Here is a 27,694-nt window from a genome sequence, read left to right on the forward strand (position 1 = left end):
CAATGAAAAATATTTCATGATACATCAATTTTCCCAACATCATCTGCCTTTCTACTTTTATATACGAGATATCACGAAGAAAATGTGTACTCTTGTTTACAAAACAGATGCGTCTATATCCTGCTTCAATGTATTACTGTACATAAGAAAAATTGAAATTATAGGAAAATAGATTTTACAGCGCCGTATACTGTTTGTTTTCTTTTTCCAGACTTATGTTCCTTAGCCTCAACTAAGTAAGAAATAGAATCGGGTATACGGTAGGTTAACGCACTGTATATGAATCTTGAGGAGAAAAAAATTTCTCTACAAACTTCAACGACAATACGGAACAATGAGAGGAATTAATTATGCGAAAGATTATTCTTTAGATCCCATTCATATAATGGCAGCTCGATCGGTAACATATCGCATCACAAAGAAGGATACTGTAATTAAATTGGTTAGAACGGGTATTCAGAGAGAAAGAGAGAGGGGAGAGAGGGGAGCGAGAGAGAGAAAGCAGCCCGAGGGCTCGATTTGAAATTGAATTCGCTGAAATAAGCGGAACCCCTTCTGTTATCGATTACGCCGGATAACGATCTGCCTCTGTGAACAGCCAACCTCTTTATACGTAAACGTGACTTTAATTCTTAGAGCGTCGAATGGAACCTGTTCTTTCATCCTAGCTTTTTCTTCGAGAAAAATTGCGATCTCACGTTCCTATGTCAATCTCGCCGAGCGAAATAGATATACGTAGTTGGCACGCTGATGTCACGATAATCGTAAACTATTCTCTCGTCGACTTTTCCAAGTTTCCGTCAAATATTTTGTTACCACGTCCAGACACAAATGCTTAATTGAACGCACCGAAGTATTCTTGAAAAGACTAAGAATTATTTAGTAATCAATAAGAACGATCGATAAGAATCGAAATTGACACGATACACCTAAATAAAATGTTGATCCTTCGATGTAGGATTCGTCGTTGAATAATCTTTAATAATAGAATTATCGACACACATTGTGTTTCCAAATTTATTCTACATAGATAATTACAATCAAAATAGTACAACGAATACAAATAGACACGTACAATTGTTTCTACTTAGTAAAAGTCAATATTAATTTCGCTGAAAGCACCTGTATGATTTCGATAATTATCGTTTACGTTCAAAAGCAAAACATTCGAAATTTCGCAGATTCGACTATTCGATTAAGAGTCGTGGTGTTAAGTAATCCTATTTAAATATGAAAATTCGATAATAACATTCGATAGTAATTACATAACGTAACATCTAGGTAACACCACATCCTAGAAACCTTTAATCAAACTCCACTTATCGTAAACAAAAATCGACGCTCAATTTCGTAGTTTTTCGCAATTGCGACCAAGATCAAGCAGAATGTCGATATAAAACGTAGGAAAAGGAGAAGCTCGCTGAAACGGAAGGAGAATAACAAGCGTGATGTAAATTAGTGGAAATAAAAGCAGGCGAAGCGTAGAACGTCTGCGCGCGATGCATATTCACATCTCTGGCGCACAAAGGAGCGTGAACGCGAATTTCGACAGCGGCGAGCATTTTATTATCACAGCGATTCGTTAATCACGCGCCTTGGTCTGCGCCCGACTTCAAAACTATGAGCTAATTACGGCAACGTAATTAAGTAATTAACTATCTGCCGTAGGAGGTTGGCAAAGCGTCCTCGCTGCCTTAACTCGCACAACGAACGTGTACACGCGTACATTCGTACATGATAACTACGATCGCGCGGGCGCGCATACACGCACACGTGCACACGAATATAACAGTTCGTACAATTCCCAGGATTCGTCCTGCAGTCACGCAATTAAACCGTCCCATTATTCGAGCACATCTGCGTACATAAATGCGCGTAATTTTGCTCGTTCGAGAGGCGACGATAATAATTGCGGATAAATATTCGCGATTAAGGGTGTAATTTCAGCGAGGTGGCCGAACAGGAAGCGGAACCGAGACGAATGCGCGATATTCTCGCGTGACGTTTCTCGCGCCCGACAATACCTTGATAAAAGTGTACCCGCATCGTCTAGTTGAGGGGCCGACGAATTTTGCGATGAATTTGAAGCCGGCGCGGCGGACCGCGATGGCCTTGTTTTCGCGAACTTTGGATGTTCGCTGTTGAAACTTAAATTAATACTTGCGCCGGCATGCCGCCGGGATGGTAAGCGGATTTAAATTGTGCCAGGAAAAAAATTTCGCCGCGGTGAAAATAAAGAAGCTCGATTCGCGTACTTGCTAGCCGCTTGCCCCTGTTCCTTAAGTTAGACGCTTGTTCTTCGTTCAGTTGAAAAAATGACGGAACTCTTGTACGTACGCGACGTGTCAAGTAGATACTGAATTGATCTGCGGGCTTCTTTCTAATTGAAAGAAGAAAAACTGATCGCTTTTAGCGAAGTAGTAGTAGTAGCGGTAAGGCCAGCAGTAGATGGTTGTTTCTTGCTCTTCGGCCGAGTTTATTTAAAATATGTTTGCGAACATTAATGGACCATGTAGCTGTTGCGTCTTCTTTATATATTTCTAGAACCACGTTTAAACAAAACGATATTAAACGTACACAGATGCGTCACTCGGAATAATAGCGGTGTATCTACAGTCTTATTAAAAACGATACCATACCACGTACATCATCGTGAAAGTTTTAAGGTATTAGTATAAACAGGTAAAAAACAGCGATAAAGCTACAATTTTCAAACACATTTCCATCACTTTCACCGCTTTATTACTCGAGGAATGTTACAAATTTGTATCGAAATCCACTCATTGGCACTCGTTTCCACGGCGAGTGAAAACCACCACGTTCCACTAAAACTACCGAGAAAAATCCTTCGCGATATGTATACGAATCGAAACGAGAGGTTGGTAATTCGAAGTGCCTCGAGCGGCGAGAGAAAATAAGAGAGAGAGAGCAGATCGCACAATAGACGCGTCACGCCCAATTATCCGAGCACGATGTTTGTCGGCGACACGTTCAACGATTAGCCCGCAATAATTAAACGCTGATAATCAGCGTTTCTGCGAGGAGACGGAGTGTGGTCGGGGATTAGAGAATCATGGGTGATAGAAATGGGAGAGAGAGACACTTAATCGTTAATTAATTCGCTCGACGTCGGGGTGACGTTAGCTCGACGCATAGAAGCCGGATGAAAATTATGCGTGGTCGTGCGACGACGCGACGAGGCAATAAAGTGCTCAACCAGCGAGCACCGCCTATCGTGAATATCGGTGGCCGCGCTGGGAAAGTGTTCTTTAATGCATGTGCACGATCGAGCGAGGCAAGTTTACAGCGCTGGCTCACGGCACGCTTCGACCACGCGAGCCATGAAACCCGCCGTCCTTTCCTCCTGGTGAAACAGACCGGGTCGCACGGTGAGACCAGCAGCACGCGAGGCGCGTGATCCACCCTCGACTCTACGGATCCGAGGAATCGAACGACACGTCCGCCTGATAACGAATCGCCGCCACCTTCCTACCATTCGCGCAATTATTCAATGAAAATGCAGCCGAGATAGACTCGGCCAAGTCACGATTCCAACCATACCACCTCGCCAATGGCTGAAAATTTCATGGATACATTCCTTTCAGGGCTTGCTCCGAGAACGAGAGGAATAAATTTGTACGCTCGTTCGGAATAATTCCTCTCCGAAGACGATTCTGCGATCTTTCGTGGACTATGTAAGATAGAAAGGGTCTCGGGTATTTGAAAAATTTTTTTAATCGGAACTTACCCTGAGTCACGTGTCAGGATACTAGAAATAAGATGTTATTATCGGATTATTTGTTTCTTACTTGGGATAATAGATGAAGATGGAAGCGTAAGTTTATATTATCGAAGAGATGATATTATTGTTTTCGAGCTTGATAAATGATCACGATGACGTAACTTGCTGCTTTACACAACATTTTTGCCATTTTTATTCTAGGTATCGGATGTATCGCTTGAGGTTATGAAAACGTGTGTTGGTAGAGTATACGGTTTTAACTTAGTTGACTAATAAAAATAAACGGGTTATACTTTTAGAGATCGAAGTACTCGATCCAACGTTACACGGGTGACCACTTTGCGTGGTAGTCGATCGCCGATAATCGCATACTCTATCAGAATTCTTAACGGTGTCGACAAAAAATACCTTCTTAGAAAAAGAATGATCGACCAAAGAAAGGCCGAGAAAAGGAACGTGACTGAACGTAAAAATAAATCAACGAAATAAGTATGAAATTAAGTACGTCTTAAAAAGGCAAGAAAAATAAGAAATGTATATATTCATCGTTAAAGTTCTTCATCGTTCGAGTGTACCATTATTATAACTATGTCAAATAATTACTGTCAGTTATGTCGAGTGTATAAGTAAAAAACGCGTCATGCGCGTAACACATCGATAAACGTGTGTCGAAACTCTCGCTCGAAGGCTAAAAAAGTTTGTCGACGAATGACATCGACGGTATTTCAGAAAGGTGACGAGTCCAACGTTCTTCGACTTTTACCAAATTTTTGTCCTATTTTCGCTAGTCCTTCGCGCATTTTCAAACGAGCGTAACCTCGGCTTGAAGAGCTTTCAGATTAGCAACACCGAGAACTCTCGTGGAAACTCTCGTTTCAAGTATGTCGTAATACGATAGGACGATCACACATTCGAGAATACTCGCGATAATCGCAACAGGATCGCCGGAATATACGATCCTCCTGGTCGCTTTACTTAAGAGAATTGCTTGTAAGCTTCTTTCGGATGAAATTGTTCAATGACAAAATATAGGACTAAAAGAGAACGTTACTAGCGATGATAAAAAATAAGCAAGAAAATAAAAGAACGCAAACGAAACATTTGTTAAGTAGAAACTCCAAGCCGATTAATATTCATAACACACACCCTAGTTTAAAATATAATTATGAAAAAATTCATTTCTCGACCTTCTTGGAATCTAGCATTGAGAAATATGCTTCTTGTATTCTTAGATTTTTATTTCGTCTGATAATTTCAAACTGAATTAAATTAAAGTATAACTTTTTGTCTTTGCCACTATAAATAAAAACACGGACGAAGTATAAAATTGTGGTGACATACGAGGCGAAGCGAGAGCGACTCGTGTTGTTGTTGTGCCTCGGATTAAGGATATCGTCTCGATATACAAAATTAGCGCGAGATTATCTCCAGGCAAAAACAATGTCGCCGTTGAGGGCAACCGTCCTTCCAAGTCGAATTTGAATCTTCCGACTCCCCCCGACCAGTATAAATAAGCGGACACGATCGCGAGCGTAATCAGTTATCGATAATCAATTGTTGAGCGATTATCGAGACGCGCGAGTATTTACGAGTTATTACCAAGTTATCCGCGAGCGACTTATTCTATCTAGTTAAACACTTTGTACGAACGTCTATCGTAATACAATTGACGGTTGCAACAGCAATCATTCTCGTCATTTCACTATACCGATACATCCATATATCATCCACCACAGAATACTTATCTAAATTATAAATTATAAGTTGCGGAATATAATAAATTCGAGAAACCACTACGTTGGAGAAGTATATATTATACTAATAGTATAAGCAAATAAAAGTATGGCATTGAAAAGTTCAGTCAAGGGCTTGGCCAGTCCAACTGAAAGGTACGCGATCTCAGGCAGAGTAAGCTTGCAAATTTTTATTTCGAGTAATAATTACGAAGCAAATGAAGTTATATTTGGTACAAGGATTTCCTCCGTTTATATTCTCGTCATTGTACCTATATGAACATAATCGTGTAACAAAATTTCGTTTTATCACAGGATAGTCATTGAATTACCTCACGAGACGTACAGCAATACGATATCTCTTTATTAAACCAGGAATTAACGCATTACATTTAACAACTCTTTCTCACCTCAATCTATTCCCTTTTGTCCATTTCCCGAACATTTACATCGAATCGGCCGGCACGGCGTTCTTCGAATCGCTGCAGGCGACCTAAACGCGTCGCGAAAAGTGCAGAACGTGTTGTAATTGGGAAGAGACGGGCTCGATCGAGTGTTTATACGAATGAAAAGAACGTTAAAAACGCATTTCAGCGCGGCTTAAAATCGATACTCTTCTCGGTTATGCCGGCTGAATGCTGAATTAGTCCGAACGAAAATAAACGCACAGCGTGCAACGCGCGGTAAACGCGTTTCGGCCGGGGCTTTGTTGTTTTAGCAAGCTTTTCGACGGAGGCGAAATGAATTTTCGTATTATTCGCGACGCATACCGATAAGTCCATCCGCGAGTGTTCGACTTTCCAGGTATTTAAAAATATGTACCCCGATCAACAGCGGATAGGGAAGAAAAACGACGATCGTTCCATCGAACGAAACATCGCGATCGTGAAATTGTCAACTCGATGGATCGGACAATTTTAACGCCGAAACAAATTTCTTCGAACGTTCCCATTTATTGGAAATTAATTATCATCCATCGAAATCGCGATTTCCGTAAAGATGCTTTCGTCTGATTTAATCGTTGCTGTGTCAGAGAGATAAAACAGGATTACCGATCGAAAATGAATTAAGTTTGCCAAGTCGACCTTCTATCGACTCGGTCATGCTGTTTTCAGTTTGTCGCAGCATCAGCACTGTTGCAGTGTCAGCACGACGAGCAAACAGTATCGGAAACATTCCTTGATCTTAGCTTATCTCACTCCAACAATCGCAGAAACGACAAATTCAAAATTCCAGTCAATGAAATACCCTAAATTCGAGAAAATTGAATCAACGTAACAAATATTCATACAACGACGGAAACTTAGCGAAAGTGGTACAAATATTGCAAGGCGTCTAGAATTCACGCGACGAAGCACGTGTCGCGTAATTTTTAAGTGATTATAAAAGATTCAGTAGAAAATTGAGTTTATTTGTCACAGTTAGGTTTTTTATTACAAAAGATCGCAAGAAAAACTGTTCGGACCTGTCTCGTACCGTCAAGGAGGAAAGCTCGGTGTGGGTGTGCCCTTTTGAACTCAGAACGCGGATTCGTCGTCCACACTTTTCGGTAGAAAAGTGAGGGTGATGATCCGCGATGCCCATTGGTTAATAAATGAAGTTATTACGACAAAGAAAACCAGATATGGGCATCCTTGTTCATGGGAAAAGTCTGTTATCTCGCCAGACACCCGCTTTCTCCGTAATAGGTAAGAGCGTGCAACAAACGTAAGGACCATCTGTAAACCGAAAATGTTTATGCGAAGAGAAATGAAACTGAACAGATTCGGTTTATGGTATCTCCTTAGGTCTGTTGCGGGTCAGTGTAACAATGGGTAGATCTTGGTGCGCAGACCACGAGGAATCTCGCAAGGACCATCGCATCTGGCGTAACACGTGCTAAATAGAAATTTGATGCGTGACACGCGCGTTATCGCGCATTCCGAACTGCGAAAATACACCTTGCGATCGAGAAGATGCCTCGATTCTGTTATGTTGATAGATTGCGCGAGATCACTGCCATTCATTCCAGGGAGACAACTAGGAGTTTTCTGCGTTTTTAGTCGCAGCACGATGAATATTCAGATAACCGGAGGGTATCCAGAAAGTTTACCCTCTCGGTGAATTCGTATGGCCAAACTTTCCACGGCATCGATATTCTGTTGCGGTAAATGCAGTCGACCCATTCGCCGACGACTGTATTTGCATCTAGTGGCATTTACGATTGCGAGAGCCGAAGCTCACGGCCGAAAATATATTTACGACGAAGAGGCGGTGGTTCCTGTGTCATTGTCGCGCCAGCCATTCCGGATCGATCATTTCTCGCTGTTTTCTCGTAAAATTGCACACCTGTGAGATGTCGCATTCATCTGGCGTTTCAAAGCTTATTATACCATTCGTGAAAACGTTACACTCGTTCGTTCCAATAGAAAGTCATAATTTTAGTCATGATTTTGCTTCGTAGTTCGCTCGAACTTTGAAAATGTAGTTAAGTAAAATTGGAAATTGTGCTTATAAAACTGATGTTGAATTTTTGTAGGTAAATGCTTGTGCTAATTACACGCGTTGTTGCAAATGTAAAAAATATAAATTATTACTTGAGAACGATACAAGTAAATTTATGCACAGAAATGTTATTCTCTTATTTTCAATAAAATCTATGACTATATATTTATCTCTCTATTGTATTAATTTCTTAGCGTTGTGACAATTTAACGCTATCTTTTCCTTTCTATTTAAACATTCTTAATCTTTTAAAAACACTTCTTAATCTGTCCAAATTCGTGTTTATGAATTTATTTCCGTTTCTTCGGCATTTTCGACTCAGGCTACTTCGCTTTTGATAGTAAGTAATGTTCCGAAATGATATAACTTTGTTAAAAATTTGTCAAGCGATTAACTTTTTACTAACAGTGGTAGAAAACTATATCTGTTCGCTATTCTTGACAAACTTTGAATACGACTCATTTAGGAAGATAATATAATTGCGAAGAGTACAGAAGCATCGCGTCCGAGAGGGGGAAAGCTATTAAAATGTAGGAGCGTACACGAACGGAGAATAAAAATCGGTTTGGGAATTTTCCACGTTGCCGTGCATTAATCATTTATCGAAATACGCAGAGGACAAACTTTTTCAATACCGCGCTCGTTTCAATGGCACAATAATATCGTTCCATCTGTCCAGACTCCTTAAGAGCGGCAGTTTCTCCTTTCCTTCGACCTTATCCTTCTCCACTCTTTTCATTCGTTTTTCCTCCTCTTCTTTTCTCACGGATTTACGGGGTTTTCGCCCGCTCGGTTATTACATACCCCGTGGCAAAGTTCACGAATCCAATAAACGGCTGGATACAGCTCTTCGAGCTGTATCCGGAAGCTCGCTCCGGATTCCTCGTCACGATCAACGCCGAAAGAACGGTCCTCACGTAATGGTACCTTCTTGTCGACGTTCGGACGAGGAATTTCTTTTCTTACTGTCGACACTATGTGTCCTCGAGACGTCGAAACAAAGACGTACTACGGAAAATACCGAAACCAGGAGGTTCGAAAGGTCGATAAGAGAACCGCAGAATTCTTTGCTACAGTGGCTCGTAAAACTATAGAAAATCATACGTTGCGCGTGTTGTATAAAATATTTGAAAACTTCATTGGTACTGTAACGAGACATTGCTATTACGATTATATTGCCAGAATGTGAAACCAAAAATAAATAAGCAGATCCAAAAATTTCAATAACCTGCATGTCAGGAAGAATAATAACGATAAGTTTGCATTTCGCGATTAATAGTATCAAAGATAGAGGTTTTACGGAATATCACCTCTCGCGACACATAATCGCAATCGCAATTTCCAACTAGTCATCGGTAACAGTCGATATTGGAAGTTACAGCGGTGTCTGGAAGTACAGTACGAAATACCTCGACGTCAGTAGAATAGCAAGTGCGTGATCAGACATCAAGTGATGCATGATCGGTTAGAGCGGAGAGCGATTAAAACGGGAGTCTATTCTATGCTCGTGAAAGGTGCGCTACGAGTGTTCCAATACTCTCGTAGGCTATCGTATATGAAACGAAGGACGCGTGGAACGAGTAAGAGCAGCGAGAAGAAATCGCTCAATGATACGCAGTTGTATCGCTAAGAAATTCATCCAGTTCCTTTTCCTCTTCTGTCTTTGGAGTTTTTGCCAATTTTGAAAACTCTACGAGTACGAGCGTGAGATAACGTCGTAACGGAACTTCGTCACGGAATTGATAACGCGTTCGTTAGATTTTCGTTTCGAACCGGCATTCCCTCTTTTATCACCGTTCTCCTCGTTCCGGCTACGATCCTTTGAAAATTCTATCCTCGCTATTGCGGCCGAATCTAAACCGCAATTCGATTGCCGCTAACGTACAGAATTCGCACCGCAACTCGATTCCACCAACACTAGTTTTCTACGTTACATATTCCACGGACGTTTAATCAATGCCCGGTGTCCTGTGTAAACGCGTTAAAGGGAGAATGATCGTTGTTGTGACGCAGTGACAGAGGTGAGATGAACGAGGACCCCGATCGGATCGTTGGCATTTCAAGCCGGAATTTTTTGTGTTTCGCGAATTTTACCGATGATTGAATTATCCAGATGTTTCATCGATTCTTTCATGCTAATTTTGCAACTAGCGTAACGATCATACTCGATTCCGATTGATTTATCACGAATCGTTGAAGCCTACAGTAAAGGAAACGCGTATATCGTATATAATTGGAATTAAGAAATAATATTACAATTACAATAATTTTACTTGTTTCGTTCAATTTCTCTTAACTGCATAAATATCCGTAGTTTAACGATGAATTACTCCGACACAAGGCTACGGATAATAGAAACTGTAGGATATTGGAATCTCGCTTTATTTGTCCCTCCATCGTTGCTCGCGCGAAACGCGTAGTTATCAGAACCTGATCGACTACCTGTATCGATTCTGAAACGATCAGCAGAGTGTTAAAACGCTCGCGAAGTGTCGAACGATTTTGAACGAACGAAGCGCCAAAGAAAACGCGGAATCCACGATAATCGGTGGATTGATCGTACAAACGAATGACATATCAGATCAGATGGATCGTGACGTAATGGAATTCGAGGGAACGTACGTGGCAAGCTGTATAATGCGATATCGCACGTCTGAATTAGGATCCGCAACGTAATCATTCATGCGTGTCAGTAACGCCGTGAAACGAGATTCCGCTCGGTGCGTCGGGTCAAGTAATTTAATAATAATTATTCCCTCGCATATGCACGCATCCGAGCGCTACAGCGCATCGTTGCTCGCGACTTTGCTCATAAATCATCATAAAACCACCCTGAGAAATTCTCGACTATCGTGAATCATGATTTAAACGCCTTGGGCGATGGAACATCGTCGATGCTTAAGCTTTGCTATTTTCTAACACGTGGCGCCTAATCGATATCTGAATATGCTATACGAATTGGTGGCAAACGAACTTTGAAGTCGAGAACTTGATTTTAAGGCCAGAGACAAAGATGACTTTGATTCCAAATGAAGTCTGGTATGGGAAGGTCCCTGACGTCGACTAAACCTTAAGATCGAGAGGTTACCGGCGTCAAGTGAACCGCTGGACCAAGAAATCCTTGTCGTCAAAAGAACCTAAAGGCTCAAAGCTGAATGGTATCAGAAGGGAAGCGCTCGAGTGTTTCGAACGAGGAAATCGTCTAAGCGAATACTTACTACTTATCGCCGAGTAAATGTTACGAAACATTCGAATCGCTTTCTTTAACCAAATCGTGCGTTATTCTTAAAAGGTTTACGTTTATAGCAAACACATTCTACGATCGATAATATTTTTCAAGTAGGAACCAACCTTTGCTTGAAATTCACTCGGTAGAATATTCTATCCAGTTTTTCGCAACTGCAGCTCGCCTTTCATGGATAAACTCGTTCGCTGACGGTAGCTGAAGAGACACGTAACCCGGCTAACTTGCAAATTCTTTTGAACGGAAGCCGCCCTCTCAGCTCGACAGTCCCATGGTGTGTCTTATCTCTTTTGGCGATTGACTGCGTCGTGACTGCTTGGCGAACGAAGCTCGCGCTATCTTGCAGCGTGCGCTACGTGCTCTTCAGGTGAAAAGAGATCGATAAAAGCGATCATTTACCGGAGTTCGTTTCCACGCTGAGCTTTTTCAGTGACATCGCGCGAGCGTCCCGGAAGCTTCCGCTTTCTATCCCTCGCTGCTATACTCGCGTCGCATACGAGTCACCCTTTGCCCATTCCCTCCCCTCTCTATGCTCTATACACACGATAGATCGACCAGAAGGATTCGTATATACGCGGGAAAGCGAACCGCAACTGCCAACTTCGCCTCGTTACTCCTATGTATGCTACGGTCTCTGCCAGTGATAACGAGATAAAGCCGTTCTACCCGTGTATCGACGAACAGCAAGGCGTTTCTGCGTGACTGTTTTGAAAATCCGACGACTGTCCTTTCTCTCTGTTGACGTTAACTACTGAAGATCGCATAACAAACCGTTCCAGCCATTTTCCAACGTATAATCGAACCGAGTGAAACGAAAGTCGCGAAATAACAGCGAGACCGAACTCCATGCTGTTTGAGAAATACGATACACCTGACTGATTTCAAATATCGATCCATTACGTGGTTGGTTTTTCATCGTTCCTTTCCTATCGTTTTGCGATCGCAAGACGGATAATAATTTTATAAAAGAGAACGCGGGATTTGCAGTTCTTTGAATTCGTATAATCGGGTTTGTTAATTTCGTTGATCGGACATGATAACGATATCACAAAAGATTATGTAATCGTATACCGTTTATCGATCGATATATATGAAGAAGTCCAAGTATTTGTACGGATACTAGTAATTTTTATCATAATTTTGTAATTTATGTTACTTTGCTATGTGTACGTATATTTATGCTTGAGATTTTTATGCAAAACTATGCGATACTATGAAAGGATGCAGTCTCACCGCTGGCAAACATTGTTGCGCGGGACTAGAGGCCACAGGAGACTAAAGAGGCGTGAAAGCTCGAATAGTCAGCAATACGTACACCCACTTGCCGACTTCTGCATTGCGGCTTTTTAATCGCAGAGTTGCTGTGCTCTCTGCTATTCCAAATAAAACATAATTCTCTGAGATCTAATATGTCTAATCAGATTCATCTGTCTCGCTGTATGAATCGTGCAATTACAGGAAAATAAAATTGGAAAAAGACTACGGATTAAGTAGAACTTAAGTAGAACATTTGTAGGTTTTTGAATAAGGAATTTAACGTAACCTTTATACGTAACCTTTGAATTTTAATCCTCGTGAAGGTTCTAAATAATCATCAAGTGTTTGATGTACAATTAAAAACTCACAGATTAAGGAACTCAAAGGGATCACATCTGTCACAATTGTTATCCTCCCGAATTCTCTTTCATCTTGCTTGTACGTTTACTATTTTGTATTACGTTAAAAATATCCCATGTGGAAGGAAATTTAATTTCCTTATATAACTAATTAATAATTCTTATACCAGTCGTCTGAGCACTGCTCTATTCTGTTTTATATTTCAACGTTCATTAACGTTATTTAACGGTCCTACATATTTATCGTCCTTTTTCGTCTTAAGTTTCTAATTTCAATTTAGGCCACTTTTACATCGATATTCTACGAATACTACCAAAGCACAGTTTCAAAATTCATGGGTCCGTCTTTTCGGAACTTGGATATTCTTAGTAACTCAATTAACGTGGATAATGTAACGCAGGAAAGGAACCTGTTAATAGCTTCTGGTTTTCTTTAAAACAAACATCTCTGCAAACAAAACAGCTACATGTAACAAGCACTTTACACATTCTTTTGCGATCAAAGTAAGAACCCGTAAGAAGTAATCGACGATCCATTAGGAAGGGAAACTTGCTTTCCAGCGATAATTCGTCACGCGGACTCCTAATGAAAACCGTCTCTCCCCCAGAAACGGATAAAGACCGGCACAAAAGAGCGCACGGCCGCGCGCAGCGAATAAAAGCTTCGTGGCGCTAACTTCGCTGGGATAAAACTCACCGCCGACAATTTTTATTCTGGCCGACACGCGCGAAACTGGCTTTCTGTCTCTGTCTCTCTGTCTCTTTCTCTCCTTATCCTCTCGACGTATGACGAAACAAAGAAGAATCTCTCTTAGGGAACGGTATAAGTTTCTACTTGCGGCAAATGTGATTATATCGATCGTCATTGTGCGAGCACAAAAAGCCGCGCGCGAATAAATGGTAGAGAACGAACGCTGCGAAAAACGCGCCCGCGGATTCGAACGGAGGAAGAATATAACCGAGCGTGAGCGCTGAAAACTAGTAAAAAAAAAAAAAAAAAGAACGATTCGAGGCTCGTTTCCATTTTTTATTTCTTTACTTTTCCATTCTTTTCTTCATTTTCTTTAGTTGTTTTCTCTTTCCTTTCCTCTTTGCCTTCGGCTTTCTTTTTGTTTGCGCCTTTCATCGGACGAGTGTAAACATTAAAATGCAAAGGACGCTCGGTTTAAACCGAGAACGAAAGAGAAAACGAGATTTCGCGAAGCTTAATGGATCTTCGCTCTTTGCGGAAACATTTGCATTTCTTGATGGTATTTCGCATTCCTATCCTGTGTTCCTACGTGGTTCTGGTTATGAAACGGCGAAACGGTTACGGTAAATCATGTTTACCTGAAGCTTCCGTTTGTTGTTTTTTTTTTTTTTTTTTACTAACCACAGAATTTTTTGTGTTCTTTCGCTTATATTTTTCTTCGTTTTCTTATTTGTCTTTTGGCAACGCGTAACGTTACAAAATAGTTTCTATGTTTTCAGCTAAAAAAAAAAAAAAAGAACACATCGGTTTCTATGTTGCCTTCCGTAATTCAACTGAGCCCTTGTTACAAACGTAAATGTGTTTCTCCTGTTATATACATAAATATAAACGTGCCTGTGGTGCACTTTGCTATAAAATACTATTAGATTATGGTGAAACTAAAACGCTGATTTTCTTCGATGCATTCGTGCAAATATACGTATAGTCATAGACGGAATAAAAAGTATAATCCGTGAGAAAAACGATAAATGAGAGTTATTTATTCGACATAAAGTTTAACAGTAATATTAGGCTTAATTTTAACTTATAAATGTAAGAATTTATGACAAAGCGTATAAAATTGCAGTGCAATATTTTAATGTACGTTACGTAGTATGCAAATTGTAACTAACTCTGACAAGGGAAGCACACGCAGTGTAACTCTCGGATTTTAATGAAACTTTACAGGGACATAAAAAATTAAAACTATGACTAGCCGTTACAACAGGTACTGAATATTTTATGGGATATTTGATAATAAAAGTCAGAATTTCTGTAAAGATCGTAAAGCGTGTATATCCGTCAATCGAATTCCCAATCTCGTCTACGTAATAATTTCTTTATTTATAGACGTTCTATTTCTCGAATGTTGTTCTATTTCTGTCGAAAATGAATTATGTCACGGCTATACCCGAAAGAAGAAAAATTAACGCGTCTGAAATTCATTTATCTTTATCGATAAGTCGCCATGAAAATCTAACTCTAGCGCCACAAAAATATTTCAAGTATTTCCTTTATTCAAAATATAATAATTTCCTTTTCTTCGACATGTTTGAGAGTTTCAAAGGGCTAAGAAACCTTTCAAAAATTGTGTCAGTTAGGCGTTGGTGTTCTACCTCATAGCCCATATTCCTTAAATTAATTTATTTCCGATCGATTTTCACTTTCAACGCTCACCTGGCTATTTCCTTCCTCCTAAAGATTCTTTCCGTTGGGACTTTGCATTGTTATTAATTAAATAAAATGAATACCCTTAGAAACGTGCGTCAGTAATGCATCGAGAAGTACAACATCAAGGAAATTGTTTTGAATAAAAATTTTTCAATTTTTAAAACGTAGTAAATTAATTAATTACAAATTAATTACTTTTTTAATAGAACGTTCGATTTCAAAGAAATCGTGTTCTTTCAAATTAAATGGCTCAAAATTGCAGATACTTTCCGGACGAAAAATTCCTAATAATTTTTAATTTCTGGTTAAGCGATGCGGCTTGCAGATTAAAAAACAAGATTATTTAATTATTCCGACGTAAATGACTTCCTGACGATGTTCCTCGTTCCATTACCGCAAATGACTAAATAAAAGATAGCATCGACTAAAAGTTGTTGGCCAAAACACCGTTCGATCCTATCTTCGCTGTGTTTCTTATCGGAGAATCGGGAACAATTTCCCGTTCGTTTCTATTTACGAACGCGATAATCCAGCGAACACTCGAAATCAGGAAACTTCTCGCCATTGCAAACGCGAATCTAACCGAGCTTCCTTCGCTATTTAACTACCTACATGGTGGTCAAGACTCTCGCTAGATCGCGTCCACCGTTTATTTCAGATTTCTAACACTTACACATCTGAACAAACGCATAATTTGTCGTAATTTGAATATTTATCACACCTCGAAAATTTACGTTAGATTGCGTTCATAATTTCGAATTTTCGAAAAGTACATAATCATAGGTTTATTTTTAAAATTGTCGAAACTGTTTCGCAACCTGAGCCTCACTTTCTTGTTCTTCTTCACGGTCTGTAGAACCTTTCTCGCTCTCCGTAGAAACAGCACAATAAAACTCTCTAAATTTTTTACTTTTTCTAATACTAATACGTGTTTTACCTTTTTAAATTAAATTCGCTGTTACAGTCGAATATATTTATACTCGGAAACCGTTTAAAATCGATTTCCCCGGAGACGGAGCCCTAGGTAAAGAAATTTCTATTATTCTCAATTTATTTTTACACGAAGATTGCCCCATGCTCAATTGCGCACGCTGTGTTATAAAACATTATCGTGTGATATAGTGCAGCGTACTCGGCAAAATACGCGCAGCGTAATATTAGTAAATAGAGCTTAAATTATTAAACGAGACAACGTTGAGCAAAGATAAAAATCGCCGCAATATTTCAAGCCGATGTTTCATGAGGCTTGCACGATTTTTTTCTTTTGTACGCTACCACACGCAACATATGCTACCGTAACGAAGACTAAGTGGAGGCAATTCTGCAAGCTTTGATGTTTAACGTAAACAGTATTATTAGGTTGCCATCGTCCTATCGGATCATCGTGACTTTCAACTTTATAAGAAAGAATATTATAACTTACAGTTAAAGAGTATGAAATGTATGAAAACTAGATTCCCTGTTGCATCGTAGTTCTCCTTTCGTTGCTATCGAACTTCTATTTATATCGTGCAGCTGGTCGTCTAATCGTCGTGAACGTTTGCAAGATCACAAATTGCAAAATAATTTAGGAAAAATTTTTCTTTCGGGTAGTATTCGAACACTTTCTTTGATTACCGTACTAAATTGTACTATTAGATCGACGACTAAGTGATTGCGGATTTTGTCAATACCACCTAATGGCAATATCCGCAATCGCTTAGTTGCCGATCCAATAAAATGCGAGAAGAAAATTAGTTGTATCGCGTAATAACGCTATGACAAGTTGCTTCACTCGAAGAATCGCCGTATTTTACTACGAAAATATACTCGTAGCAATTGCTCGGCAACTGGGCTTAAGGCCTAAAACTATTTGGCGCTCACACACCGCGGAGAAGTCAATTCGACGAACGATTGCTACGTGAAACGAAGTTGGAATAGTTCGTTTCTCATGCGGGGGGATCGATTCTACCAAATCGCATGTTATCGAACCAGAGTTTAGGGGAGATATTCTCGTTTCGTTGGTCAGAAATCTGCGAAAGGTGGTTTTCATGTTCGTACGGTAAGCGTAATCGTGCAAACACGCGCGCGCCCGTGCATTACACGTAGCCGAGTTGATGACCGCTTTAGCGAGAAACGTTCGGAAACCCCTGAGATACTTTGCTGGGGGAATTGCGAGCGTGAAATGTACGGGTCAACCAGCTTGCACTCGGAATTTTCCGGATCGTCGATACGTTTTCATTTCTACAGAAATCGAAATTCTGAAAAGCAAAATATATTCTAAGCGTCGCCGAAGTTTTCTCTACGATAAAGGGATCAAAGGCATGGATAATAACAAGGAAAAGACAGCGAATGAAACATGCATATGTATTTATGTGTACGTGTATGAATGTAGGCGAAGTTACTGGCACGCGAAGGAACTGAATTGTTCGGAATCTTTGACCCGTGTATAGCCCTACGGCTAGAACCGAAAGAGAGTAATCGACACCAGGCCCTGCGAGATATGAAAAGAGTAATTATAAACATACGCTATACTCTTTTTCTGGTTACTAGTATTTTCTGGACGCGCGTTCCAGTTGCCATGTGAACGAGCTCGTGCTTTCAGAAGCGCAAGAGTAATCAGCCGTCCGGTTTTTAGACGAACTTAAACCTTCGGAGAATGTCCGACTTCGTGGCATATTTTGAAGTTGGATTTTCTCATTTCGCTTTAATCGGGTTGGAACTGTTTCGGTGAAAATGATCATCGTAGTTTCCTTCGTCGAAGTTTTAAACCAAGCAAAATAAATATCCTCGTTGCCTTTAGTTTTATTATTAAGAAATATTAAACATCTTTGCCTGAGCGTGTACGTAGTGGGACGTTTGTTTCGAAGTTAGCTAGTTGTTAAGCAAATGATAAAATGCATCAAATATAGTAATAACCATGTTGGAAATACCAACACGGATATATAGAAACAGAGAAGAAAACGCAACGTAGGATAATCTGTCACTGAAACCAAACAAACCTACTCTCAAGGAAATTCGCCTCAAACCGAAACACCTGCTACTCACACTGCAGTTCAACGATCAAAACGTATGAAACCCAGCGGTTGAAAGTACAACAGCCGTAAAGACCATGCCCCGTGACTAGCAACTGTAGAAACTCGCATTGTGCCGTAGAAAACAACGAAACTTTCTTATCTTCGGCCCTGCGTTTAACACGCCAACGTTCGAACGTTGGTAACGAAACAAAGACATCGCTAAACGAAATCCACGATAAATCTATTTGGAAAAATAATTACGGACAGATCGATTAGAAGGCACTCGTGCAAACTACCTGAAAACAACGCCAGCTCCCGATCGTTAATATCCCGTAATCTCAAGACGAACTAACCGTCACCCGCCGGCAGCCGTAGTCTTCTCGTCTTAGAGCCTCCGGAATTATGGATGCGTTCCACTTCCGGCAACGCGCGAAACACGGAAGTGCAATGCTAACCCCTTCTCGCTCGTCCCGCCCCTTTTCCAACCCTAAACGTCGCCCCTCCTGCCGCGTTCATTCTAGCGGCAGAATGTACGAGGCCAGCCGTCTCTCCACGTCGAAGTTGGCAACGGCATCTGGAGCGTTAAGGCGAATGAGCGATGTGCCGGTGTCTTGCGGTATGATGGATCGCCCAATACCAGCCAATATGCAGTATTGCGCGCGGAGTGTGGCAAACTGGTATCCATGCATCAAATCGGCGCTAGGCGGAAAGCGAGCGGTCTGCTCGCGTTTACAGGATACGCTGTAACGCGCCGGTGTGCCCACCAGCTTCTCGTGATCAGGTTCTTGTCACCCATCCCGTAACCATACCGCCGCCGCAACGCGGACTATACGCGACGACCATACGGCGCTTGATCCTCCTATACCGGACACGCATCCGCAATTTTCCGTTCGCCATTCGGAACCAGCGAATCGATATACGGACACGGAACCGCTCGAGAAATTGTCCGTTACAGATGTCGTGTCTATCCAGGGACGGTATCGCGACGTCTTACGAGGTGATTACGCGACTCTGTGGTTACGGGGTGTTACGGTTACGCTAGCGAAAAGCGTCGTTTCGTTTTTTCCTCTGTTTGTTTTCTCACGGGTGAACACAGGTCGTATATGGTTGAGGCGATTAATTAATCGAGAAATAGTTAGGTTTTCTTTTTGCGATTTTAAAATGCGCGGATATTCGCTAGGAATATAATACGTTTAGTACGATGCTTACTACTAATTATTTCGTAAGCTATGGACTGCAAATGTCTAGACAAAGGACTCTCCGACAATCCAACACATATTCCTCCACCTAACCTCAACCTACGAGCTTTCATAAATAACTGGAGTACAATCTTCCTACGTAGTATTCTCATTAATCGCTGTCAGCGATAAAGTCCCTTTGCTCTCCTGGAGCATCAACGAATAAAACTTGCAAGTTTTACATCTGTCGGATTCATCCTTAATGTCTTTACAGAGAGAACACGACGGAATTAGCTGGACAGGCTGTATTTAATTAAAATGAAGGACGAACCGAATAAATCCAACGTTGTACAACGAATCTAAGTAACAGAATTAGATGTCAACTTTTTTTCGAAGATTACGAAATACAAATTTCTAAAAAAAGTTTACGAAGCGTTCTATTTGCGATCGTTTTGCCAAAAGCTTAAACTACGTTTTAATGCATTTAAACGCGGTGCATTTAAAACGCGCTTGCAGTGACTGCGAACGCAGGACTTACTTAAAACGTCGCGTAAGAATGATCATCTTCGCGCGATCGCGCTTCATACCGGCTTGTCTAGCGACGAAAAAGAAATTGCAACGAAACTTACAACGTGTAATTATTCCATTCGCGATAAGCCAACGGAACGAGCACGCTCACAGCGGTTTATTTTGAGTCAGCAGCTTTAATTGTGGACCAAGCGAAGTGTCTACTAATTGTAGGAATGGCGCACGGCGAATTCGTTTTAATAATACCGGCGCTGATTGCCATGCTGCTCGCGAGCCACTTGCGGAGATTTTAATCGACCTCGCGTTTCCGATCTTGCGATTACTTTTTTCTTCTTTTTTAATGGCTTTATTTGCACGAGAAAGTGCTCGCGTTTCGAAAATAGTCGGAATATTCGTCTGGAAGATAGCGTGAGACTAATTATCGCGGTGACAGAAATTATGTTGCTAAGGATAGGATAAGAAACACCCACGTATAATCTAACATCTCAACGTATAATCTCCTTCGGCGAGGTGAGAACGCTCGAACTTGCTCTGGGCGACCAAAGGAAAGTTAACGTATTCACGTCAACTTCGATTATGATAATTATTCGTGTGCACGTACGCTGTATCTTGATACTCGTTAAAGAGCGAGAAACAAGTTTAATGTCGCGTGTAATTGTCTCAAATTATTCTGAACGCTAGAACTATTGACAATCAAGATATGGATTTTGTACGAAAGAAATCGAAATGAAAGATGTACGAACAAATTTTAAGTAAAACGTACGAAAGAAAACCATCGGAATCTTCAGAAATTCACCTTTGAAAATCCATAAAATTTCTATGAAAAAATACTATTTGATTATTTTCACTACTTTTGTAATTCTGTATGATAAAATCTCGCATTATCGTTATATTATCAAGAACGTCGGAACTATAGTTTAATTATATAGAATTTTCGCGCTATTAGTTCCCACTGCTTTTGTTGCAAAAATGACAGACCTACGAGGAAAATCAGAGAGAACGAAATTCCGTTATTTTTTAGAACTAGTAGGAAATCAACGACTGTAGAGACGAGTTCGATAACCTATGACACGGTAGAGTTCAAGGTCGCCAAAGTACAAAAATCGAACATACATTTTGGAATTTTTACAACGCTGTGTTCGTTACGCTCGCGAAACGTTATTGATCTAATAACCATCGTGAACCACAAGGAGAAAGAAAAATTCATATAAGAAGCACTTTGACTCACCGGAACGTCAATGTCGTCAAAGGCCTGTAGCTCTTATGGCTGTTGATATCGTGCATAGGGGTCCCCCAGAAGTCGTCCTTCAAAATACTAGTCCACGGTGTTTGACCGAGCACGTCCTTGTTTCTCACCACAGCGGGTATATCGTCGTGCACGAAATCACCACCTAACGCGTTCAAGTAACAACCAACGGCAACCAAAGCGACTGTCGCGTAAATGCACCAACCGGGCGGTTCGTTTCCCTCCGAGTCGTTGCACCCGGTACGACCGGCCCTCTTGCTGTTCTGGCAACAGCAACCGTTGTTTCGTCGTCTCATGATTCACAAAACGCGAACTACACTGGTGCGCGAAACAGGCTAAACGTTCTGCCGCGATCGTCGGGAATGATCACTCTCATGGAGCCAAGTTAGCTCTCATACGCCGCTATCTACCGAGCTGATAAATCCTCGTGGAACGAATCCACCGTTCACCGTCACACGACTCGATCGCTGATCGCATCTCAAACACCTCAACGACAACGACCACGACATCGACCGGATATTTTCTCGTTTCTTTTTTTTTTTTTTTTTCTTTTTCTTTCTTCGCGTAGTATCGGGGGGACACGAAAGTCGAAAACAGGGCTTTTTGTCACGACCTGTTCCTCGTGATTGTTCGTAATTAAAGCAGTAAACGTTCCATTTTAGCGAACGCCACGCGATCACGGAACGATCGATCGAGACCGACAGATAGAGCAGGCAACAGGGGTTCGAAGGTTTTATCTTTTCTGTTTTTCTAGCGAAATCCAGCAGGAAGCGGTGGCGCGCGCGATACTACCTGTCCGTGGCTCGCGTTCCACTCTTCCATTTACTTCGACTAGACTACTTTGAGCATTGGTGGGCCTCGTAGCGAGCTTGATAAATGACTGCGGAGGTTCATTATTTACCGAGCCGGCACGTCCGATGTGTCCGCTCTAAAGAGAAACGGGTTTCGCGCAAACTGATTGCTCTTCCACAGATAATAGTTCTCGCATGGTGCTCGTTCGGTCGAGATTGTCCCCGCGGGAGGGTAGTCGGTCGCGTTCTTCCCCGTGTCACCCCCTCCCCACTTGCACAGCTGTAACGATGTAACAGCTCGTTACGGTTACGGGGATCGAGTTGTCCGACGACGCGTTGCAGGACCTACGCGAACGATTCTACCGATCGGTTCCGGCGACCGGGCGAAACAACCGGCCGATACGGGTTTCGTTCGAACCACTGCGATCACCACGATACACTACCCTTTGCACGAACAAAGAGGTCGAGACGAGCTTGCGTGCATCGGTTCCGTGGATCTCGTCCGTCGAGAAACCGTGTACAACTCGTGGCAACGAAGCGTTCTCCCCAAGTGTTTCAACCTGACCGTTTCTGCGCTAATTCTCTCACGAATATCGACGTCCAAGATCCTTCTTCACGATGCTTCGTGTATGCTGCCTGTTTCCCGTTTCCACGAGCATTCGATACTCGCTGCACCTTTTCGTACAGAGGCGCTGACGAGGCGAAAGATACCAACGGTCGACTCGTTGACTTAGCGATTTGGCTGTTTGATCCGAATCGCGATGTAACACCACGGGAGGATATCGACGCACCGTGTCGACGAGCCGGAGAACAACGCGCGCTCCTCCTTCTCTCGTTTCTTCCTTTTTAATTATAGACGCATTCGTTCTCACGACCAGTCCACGATCCTATTTTCTTTTCGTTTGGACGAACGAATCTTCTAAAATTATGGAGAACCAGCGGCGACACCGATAACACGCGGGTACACACCCGCGCGCCAGAGAGAGGACGGCTGTATGACCCAGATACACGCCATCGTGTCCGGGCTACTTCTATCGCCGCGACTTTCCTATGCATATAGATCTATACAAGCGGTGGTATCTGGCCGGAGGCGCGCACAACCCTCGAATTCCCTGCAGTGACGCCCCTTTTTCTTCTCCTTTCCTTCCTTTCTTCGCTTCGGTTTCACCCTTCGAGCCTTTCGATTCTTCCTCCTTTCGCACCCTTCAATTTCCACGCTCCTTCCTCCCGCGACATTTCACCCGAACATCGACGAATCTCTGGCTGCAGCCCCTTTGCAACGTGATCCAGTTTCCAGCCTCCTCTACCCTCGATAGAACAGTACTAGAGATCCGCGTTTCTTCTCGTCGAGAAACCGGTTTGACAAGCGTTACAGCCGTTTAGCTCGTCCTACCACTTCACGACACTTTCGTCTCGTGTCAGGACGCCCGACAGACTTCTGTTTACACGCCTCGGAGACGACCGCGTTACACAATTACAACAGGTTGACGCACCGTTTAGAAATGTACAAGCGTCACTCGAAAAAATTGTATAATCTTGGTGGAACCAAATACGTATAACTAGTGGTACCAGATTGTTATGTCGATTCTCTGGTAAAGGAAACTTGTTCCGATAGGATCAAGATCGATACGAACGAACGAAACCTTAGCCCTCACGAGCGGAACCACCGAACAGGAAATGCACTCCGCGCCATCAGCGAAACAAGCTCTCGGAACGAAGCGATCACGAGCGCGCGACTACCGCGTCCTTATCAAATTCGAGCGGGTCGTCGCGACGACGATAAGCGCAAGACTAAAGGACGACGGCAACCGCCCGGTTATATACCCGGCGCACTCTGACCCGCAAAGCCGCGCCCGCGCACCAGCCACCCCGGGGCATTTCCTTCCTGCGTTCCACGCTGTCTCTCTCCCTTTTCTCGGCCGCCTTCCATCGCGTGCTCGCTTTCCGCGAACCTCGTGTTTGTTTACCTGCTCGTATGGACCAGAGTCGCTACGGGTGATCCATCGCGAGCAGTCGCGAAGGACTGTGTCCGTTTTGCTCGAGTTTCGGCTTTGCTTTTGATTCTGGATGATGCGAAAGCGGATGCAAGACGACAGCCGTTCGAATCGATGAAATTTTAAGAGGAAGCTCGATCGATCGAGATTTCGAATTTTTTCACTGGAAAAATAATTTAACAACGATAATTTGTAGCACGATCGTTTATTTTTTATCGTAGTAACAGCGAATTAGTCTTTCAGCAATGAAACGAACTTACGATTGATCTAATTTTTATTTATCGAATAATTTTCTTATTTTTCGTATTATTTATTTATCTATCGAGTTTATTTATCGATCGAACAGTTTTATTGAAAATTTGCCTACAAATCCATGATAAATATGCAAACGCTGACTTTTATTAGACAAATTGTCGAATTACATCAGAAATGAAGGAAACGTCGAGATGAATATAGATCAAGGAATTAAGTCCTTCTGAAAAATTATTTCAGGAATTAAATCTTCTCAAGAAGATTATTCAAACGATCGTCTCGTTGATAACTTCAAACGGAACATGTATAAAATTCAGCTTTTTTTTCACTTTCAATCTGTTCCATTTGAATTAACAGCTTGGTAGCGCTCTTTCCTTTATTCTTACATTTTTCGTAAAGATTCTACTATATGCTATCCTCTTTGACTTTGAGTCAGGTAAATGGTTTAATTTTTTAGTTCAGCTTGTACTTCTTTAACCGTATTCTTTTACCATCGTGCCATTTATAGATACATATTACGTCATTGCGCTTTTTCCGTGGTAATACGGCACACGTATCTGCTATAATTCCGAGTCTGAGTCCTTCGTTTATCATTTTCAATCGCATTGAAGAATCTCTTCGACTCTTTATCTCTAAATTCCGTTAATAATTTTCTAATATTTGTATTATCTGATACTTCAAATCCAAGAACAAATTTTTCTTCGTCTTTCAATGCATGCAAACTTCGTTATTCTTTGAAGACAGAGATACGTTAAATAAAAAGATATAATTGACTCAAGATACATTTCTATAAACAAAGTTGAGTCTAATAATTTAGTAATTCATTAAACACATCGCTCGTTGAATATTCGTATCTTATCGCAACTATCGCACAAACAAAAGAAATACACAAGGGATCAGCATGTAACAAATGTGCATTTCTGTGCAACTATGAGATCCAATAGATACGATAGAGATTATAGAGATTTAAGTTGCTATCGTTGAGAAAAGCAGAAAGAATGGTCAGAGCGAGTAACTGTCCTTTCTTATCACCTTCCTAAATGCAGCTGGCAACTACATAATAAAAAGAGTTGTTGCCAGCATTGAAATCAAAAACAGAATTAGCCATTTACCAGGAAAGAAGAATCGCAGTACGTAATCGTTCTTCGTTATTGCCTGCCTAAATGCGCATCGAGGATTACGAGGGATCGAACGAGGGAACGGATCGGTGGCACCCGCCGAACGTAATGAGAATACGAGCTCGTTATGGCAAGCGATAAAGAGCTTGTTGCGATGGTGGCATTGCAAAGTATTACAATAGAGACGTGTTTCATCGCGGTCTATGGAACGTTCGTTTTTATGACATTCCTTGTCCATCGAGCGGATTCGTTCCGTGAAAACCACTCGCACAGCGTTCAAGTACCTAGAAATGGCAAAAGTCGAATTACGATTACTATAAACGTTGGAGGACCGTGGTCGTTACCATGGTCGACGCTGTAAAAACGATACTCGTTTGGCCAGGCATAAAGAAGAAACGTGGGAAACGTCGAAGAAGAAAGAGCGCGCGAACCAAATCGATATACGCGTATATGCTTGCGTCGGTTTTTCCACGCCACTCGCTGCTTCATCCCGTGGAAAAGTAAGCTTCGATCGATCATGGAATTTCGGCCTGTCGAATCTACAACGCTTTATCATCGGAACGATTTGCCGAACCAAACATCAGCGTCGATCCGCGACGATATTGCTCGCGTCGACAGTCAATCTTTTAATCTTGCGTATGTAGAAACGACGCGCGCCTAACTAAATAACCGTGCGATTTCCCTCGTGAAAAATCGACCAAATTAATACAACGCTGTGGATTTCATTCCGGTGCGGTGGATAACGATGATCCCTTTTGACGAATCGTCCACGGGTATTTCTTAAAATTCCAGACGAAAAACGAAATTTCAACGATCCATGTTCGAAGGGAATGGAACTTGTTAGTTATTAATTCTTTGCTAGTTCGTGTTAAGACGATAACGATAATGTTGGTGTATAAAACATTGGTCTTCCTTCGTCATAAATTATCTAAGCACGATCACGTTAAATTAGATGTAATTACGCGTTAATTTATCCGACGTGTTTATTTGGTTTTATGAAAACTGGGTTACACGTGTCGTACAAGCCACGTCTTTACAAGCGTAGTAATACGAACTATTTATTCAACTCGAATTTAATTATTGTTTTAAACAATTTAAACGAAGAGACAAATTGTTCTCTTCGTCAATTATAAAATTATTCCTACGTTCATACCGAGATAAAATAATCTACCGCCAACCCAACACAGAAAATACAATCGGAACGCCTTAAACGCTTTAAACGATACTTTTTTACGTTTACGTCTTTTATAAAGACGAGAATATTCGATCTATGCAGACAGATATGTATGTATTTCCATTTTTAAAAATACGCAGTTGCTCTGTGCACAAAAGATATCATTCGGCAAATGGAATATCGTTTGGTTCGCTCATTTTCCTGTTTCCTATTTTCAGCTAATTGCTCTGGGAAAAGACCTATGATTTAAAAGAGGCATGCGACCCACTCCTTATACAATATTCATTTCCGTTTAATTAAAAGACCAACGTCGCCGATATATTCACGCGTTCGAGCGATGATCTTCACGACGTGGAGTATTTAATAATGCATCCAACCGATGTTAATATCCCAAAGGAAATGGAAGACGTTCCGACCATTGTGAAAGGGTGTCAGCGTCTAGTATTACAAATGCAATTCCGGTGTGTCCTCGGGAAGACAGGCGGCAAGAAAAAGGCACGGTAGCAATTTCAGCAGGAATGCAGGTTGGATCGTCGCAGTCGGCTATGAGTCAGTGTGGTTCAAACTTCTCGCTCACGCCGAACGGGAAATCCGATTAGAAAGCAGATGGACAAGGAATTAGCATCGCAAGTAGCCGTCGATTACACAGATTCTATAAAAGGATTATTATCAGAGATCCAGATTTCCTGTTACATCACAACCTTTCTACCATCAAGACATTATAAGTCCGTATTATCGTATTTCTGCTTCTGGCTTATTAAGTTATTGCACCGTTTAGTACGTATTTTTGTCTTGCTGTGGTAATTTTAAAACTTTGATTTCCACTATACGCGATTGTTGAACTTTGCGTCTAATTTTCGATTATCTGTTTTCAATGAAACGATTAAAACCAATCGTAATTACCGATACGAAACGGCTCGATCTACGTTTATTTTGATTATATTTTCAATTTTATTTGAAATATAATTTATTCGTACAGGTTTGTTAAAAATTTAACGTTATCGTCAACTTGGAGTATTTTAGACAAAATGGTCTATAAATTTATTACAAATATACATTATATATCATAGGTCGTGTATATAAATAACCGAATATATTTTCTGGTTAAACAGTTCAATTATTATCAAATTCATATTTATTTTGCAGATATAAAAAAGCAAAATTCTCGAAGAGCCACTAAAATCATCGATTCAAACT

General features: G+C 41.3%; 1 protein-coding gene across 2 annotated transcripts in view; it reads right to left on the reverse strand.

Moving 5' to 3' along the window:
* Positions 1-23,747, reverse strand: part of LOC139998278 (protein O-mannosyl-transferase TMTC1) — a 284,183-nt gene extending 260,436 nt beyond the window's left edge. For both annotated transcript variants that reach the window (XM_072022734.1, XM_072022725.1), the window contains exon 1: positions 21,151-23,747. In XM_072022734.1, the coding sequence (XP_071878835.1) occupies positions 21,151-21,464 (314 nt within the window). In that variant the 5' untranslated portion in view covers positions 21,465-23,747. The remainder of the gene's footprint in view (positions 1-21,150) is intronic.
* Positions 23,748-27,694: the final 3,947 nt, after the last annotated feature.

The sequence above is a fragment of the Bombus fervidus genome, chromosome 1 (assembly GCF_041682495.2).
Source record: "Bombus fervidus isolate BK054 chromosome 1, iyBomFerv1, whole genome shotgun sequence".
Lineage (NCBI taxonomy): Eukaryota > Metazoa > Arthropoda > Insecta > Hymenoptera > Apidae > Bombus > Bombus fervidus.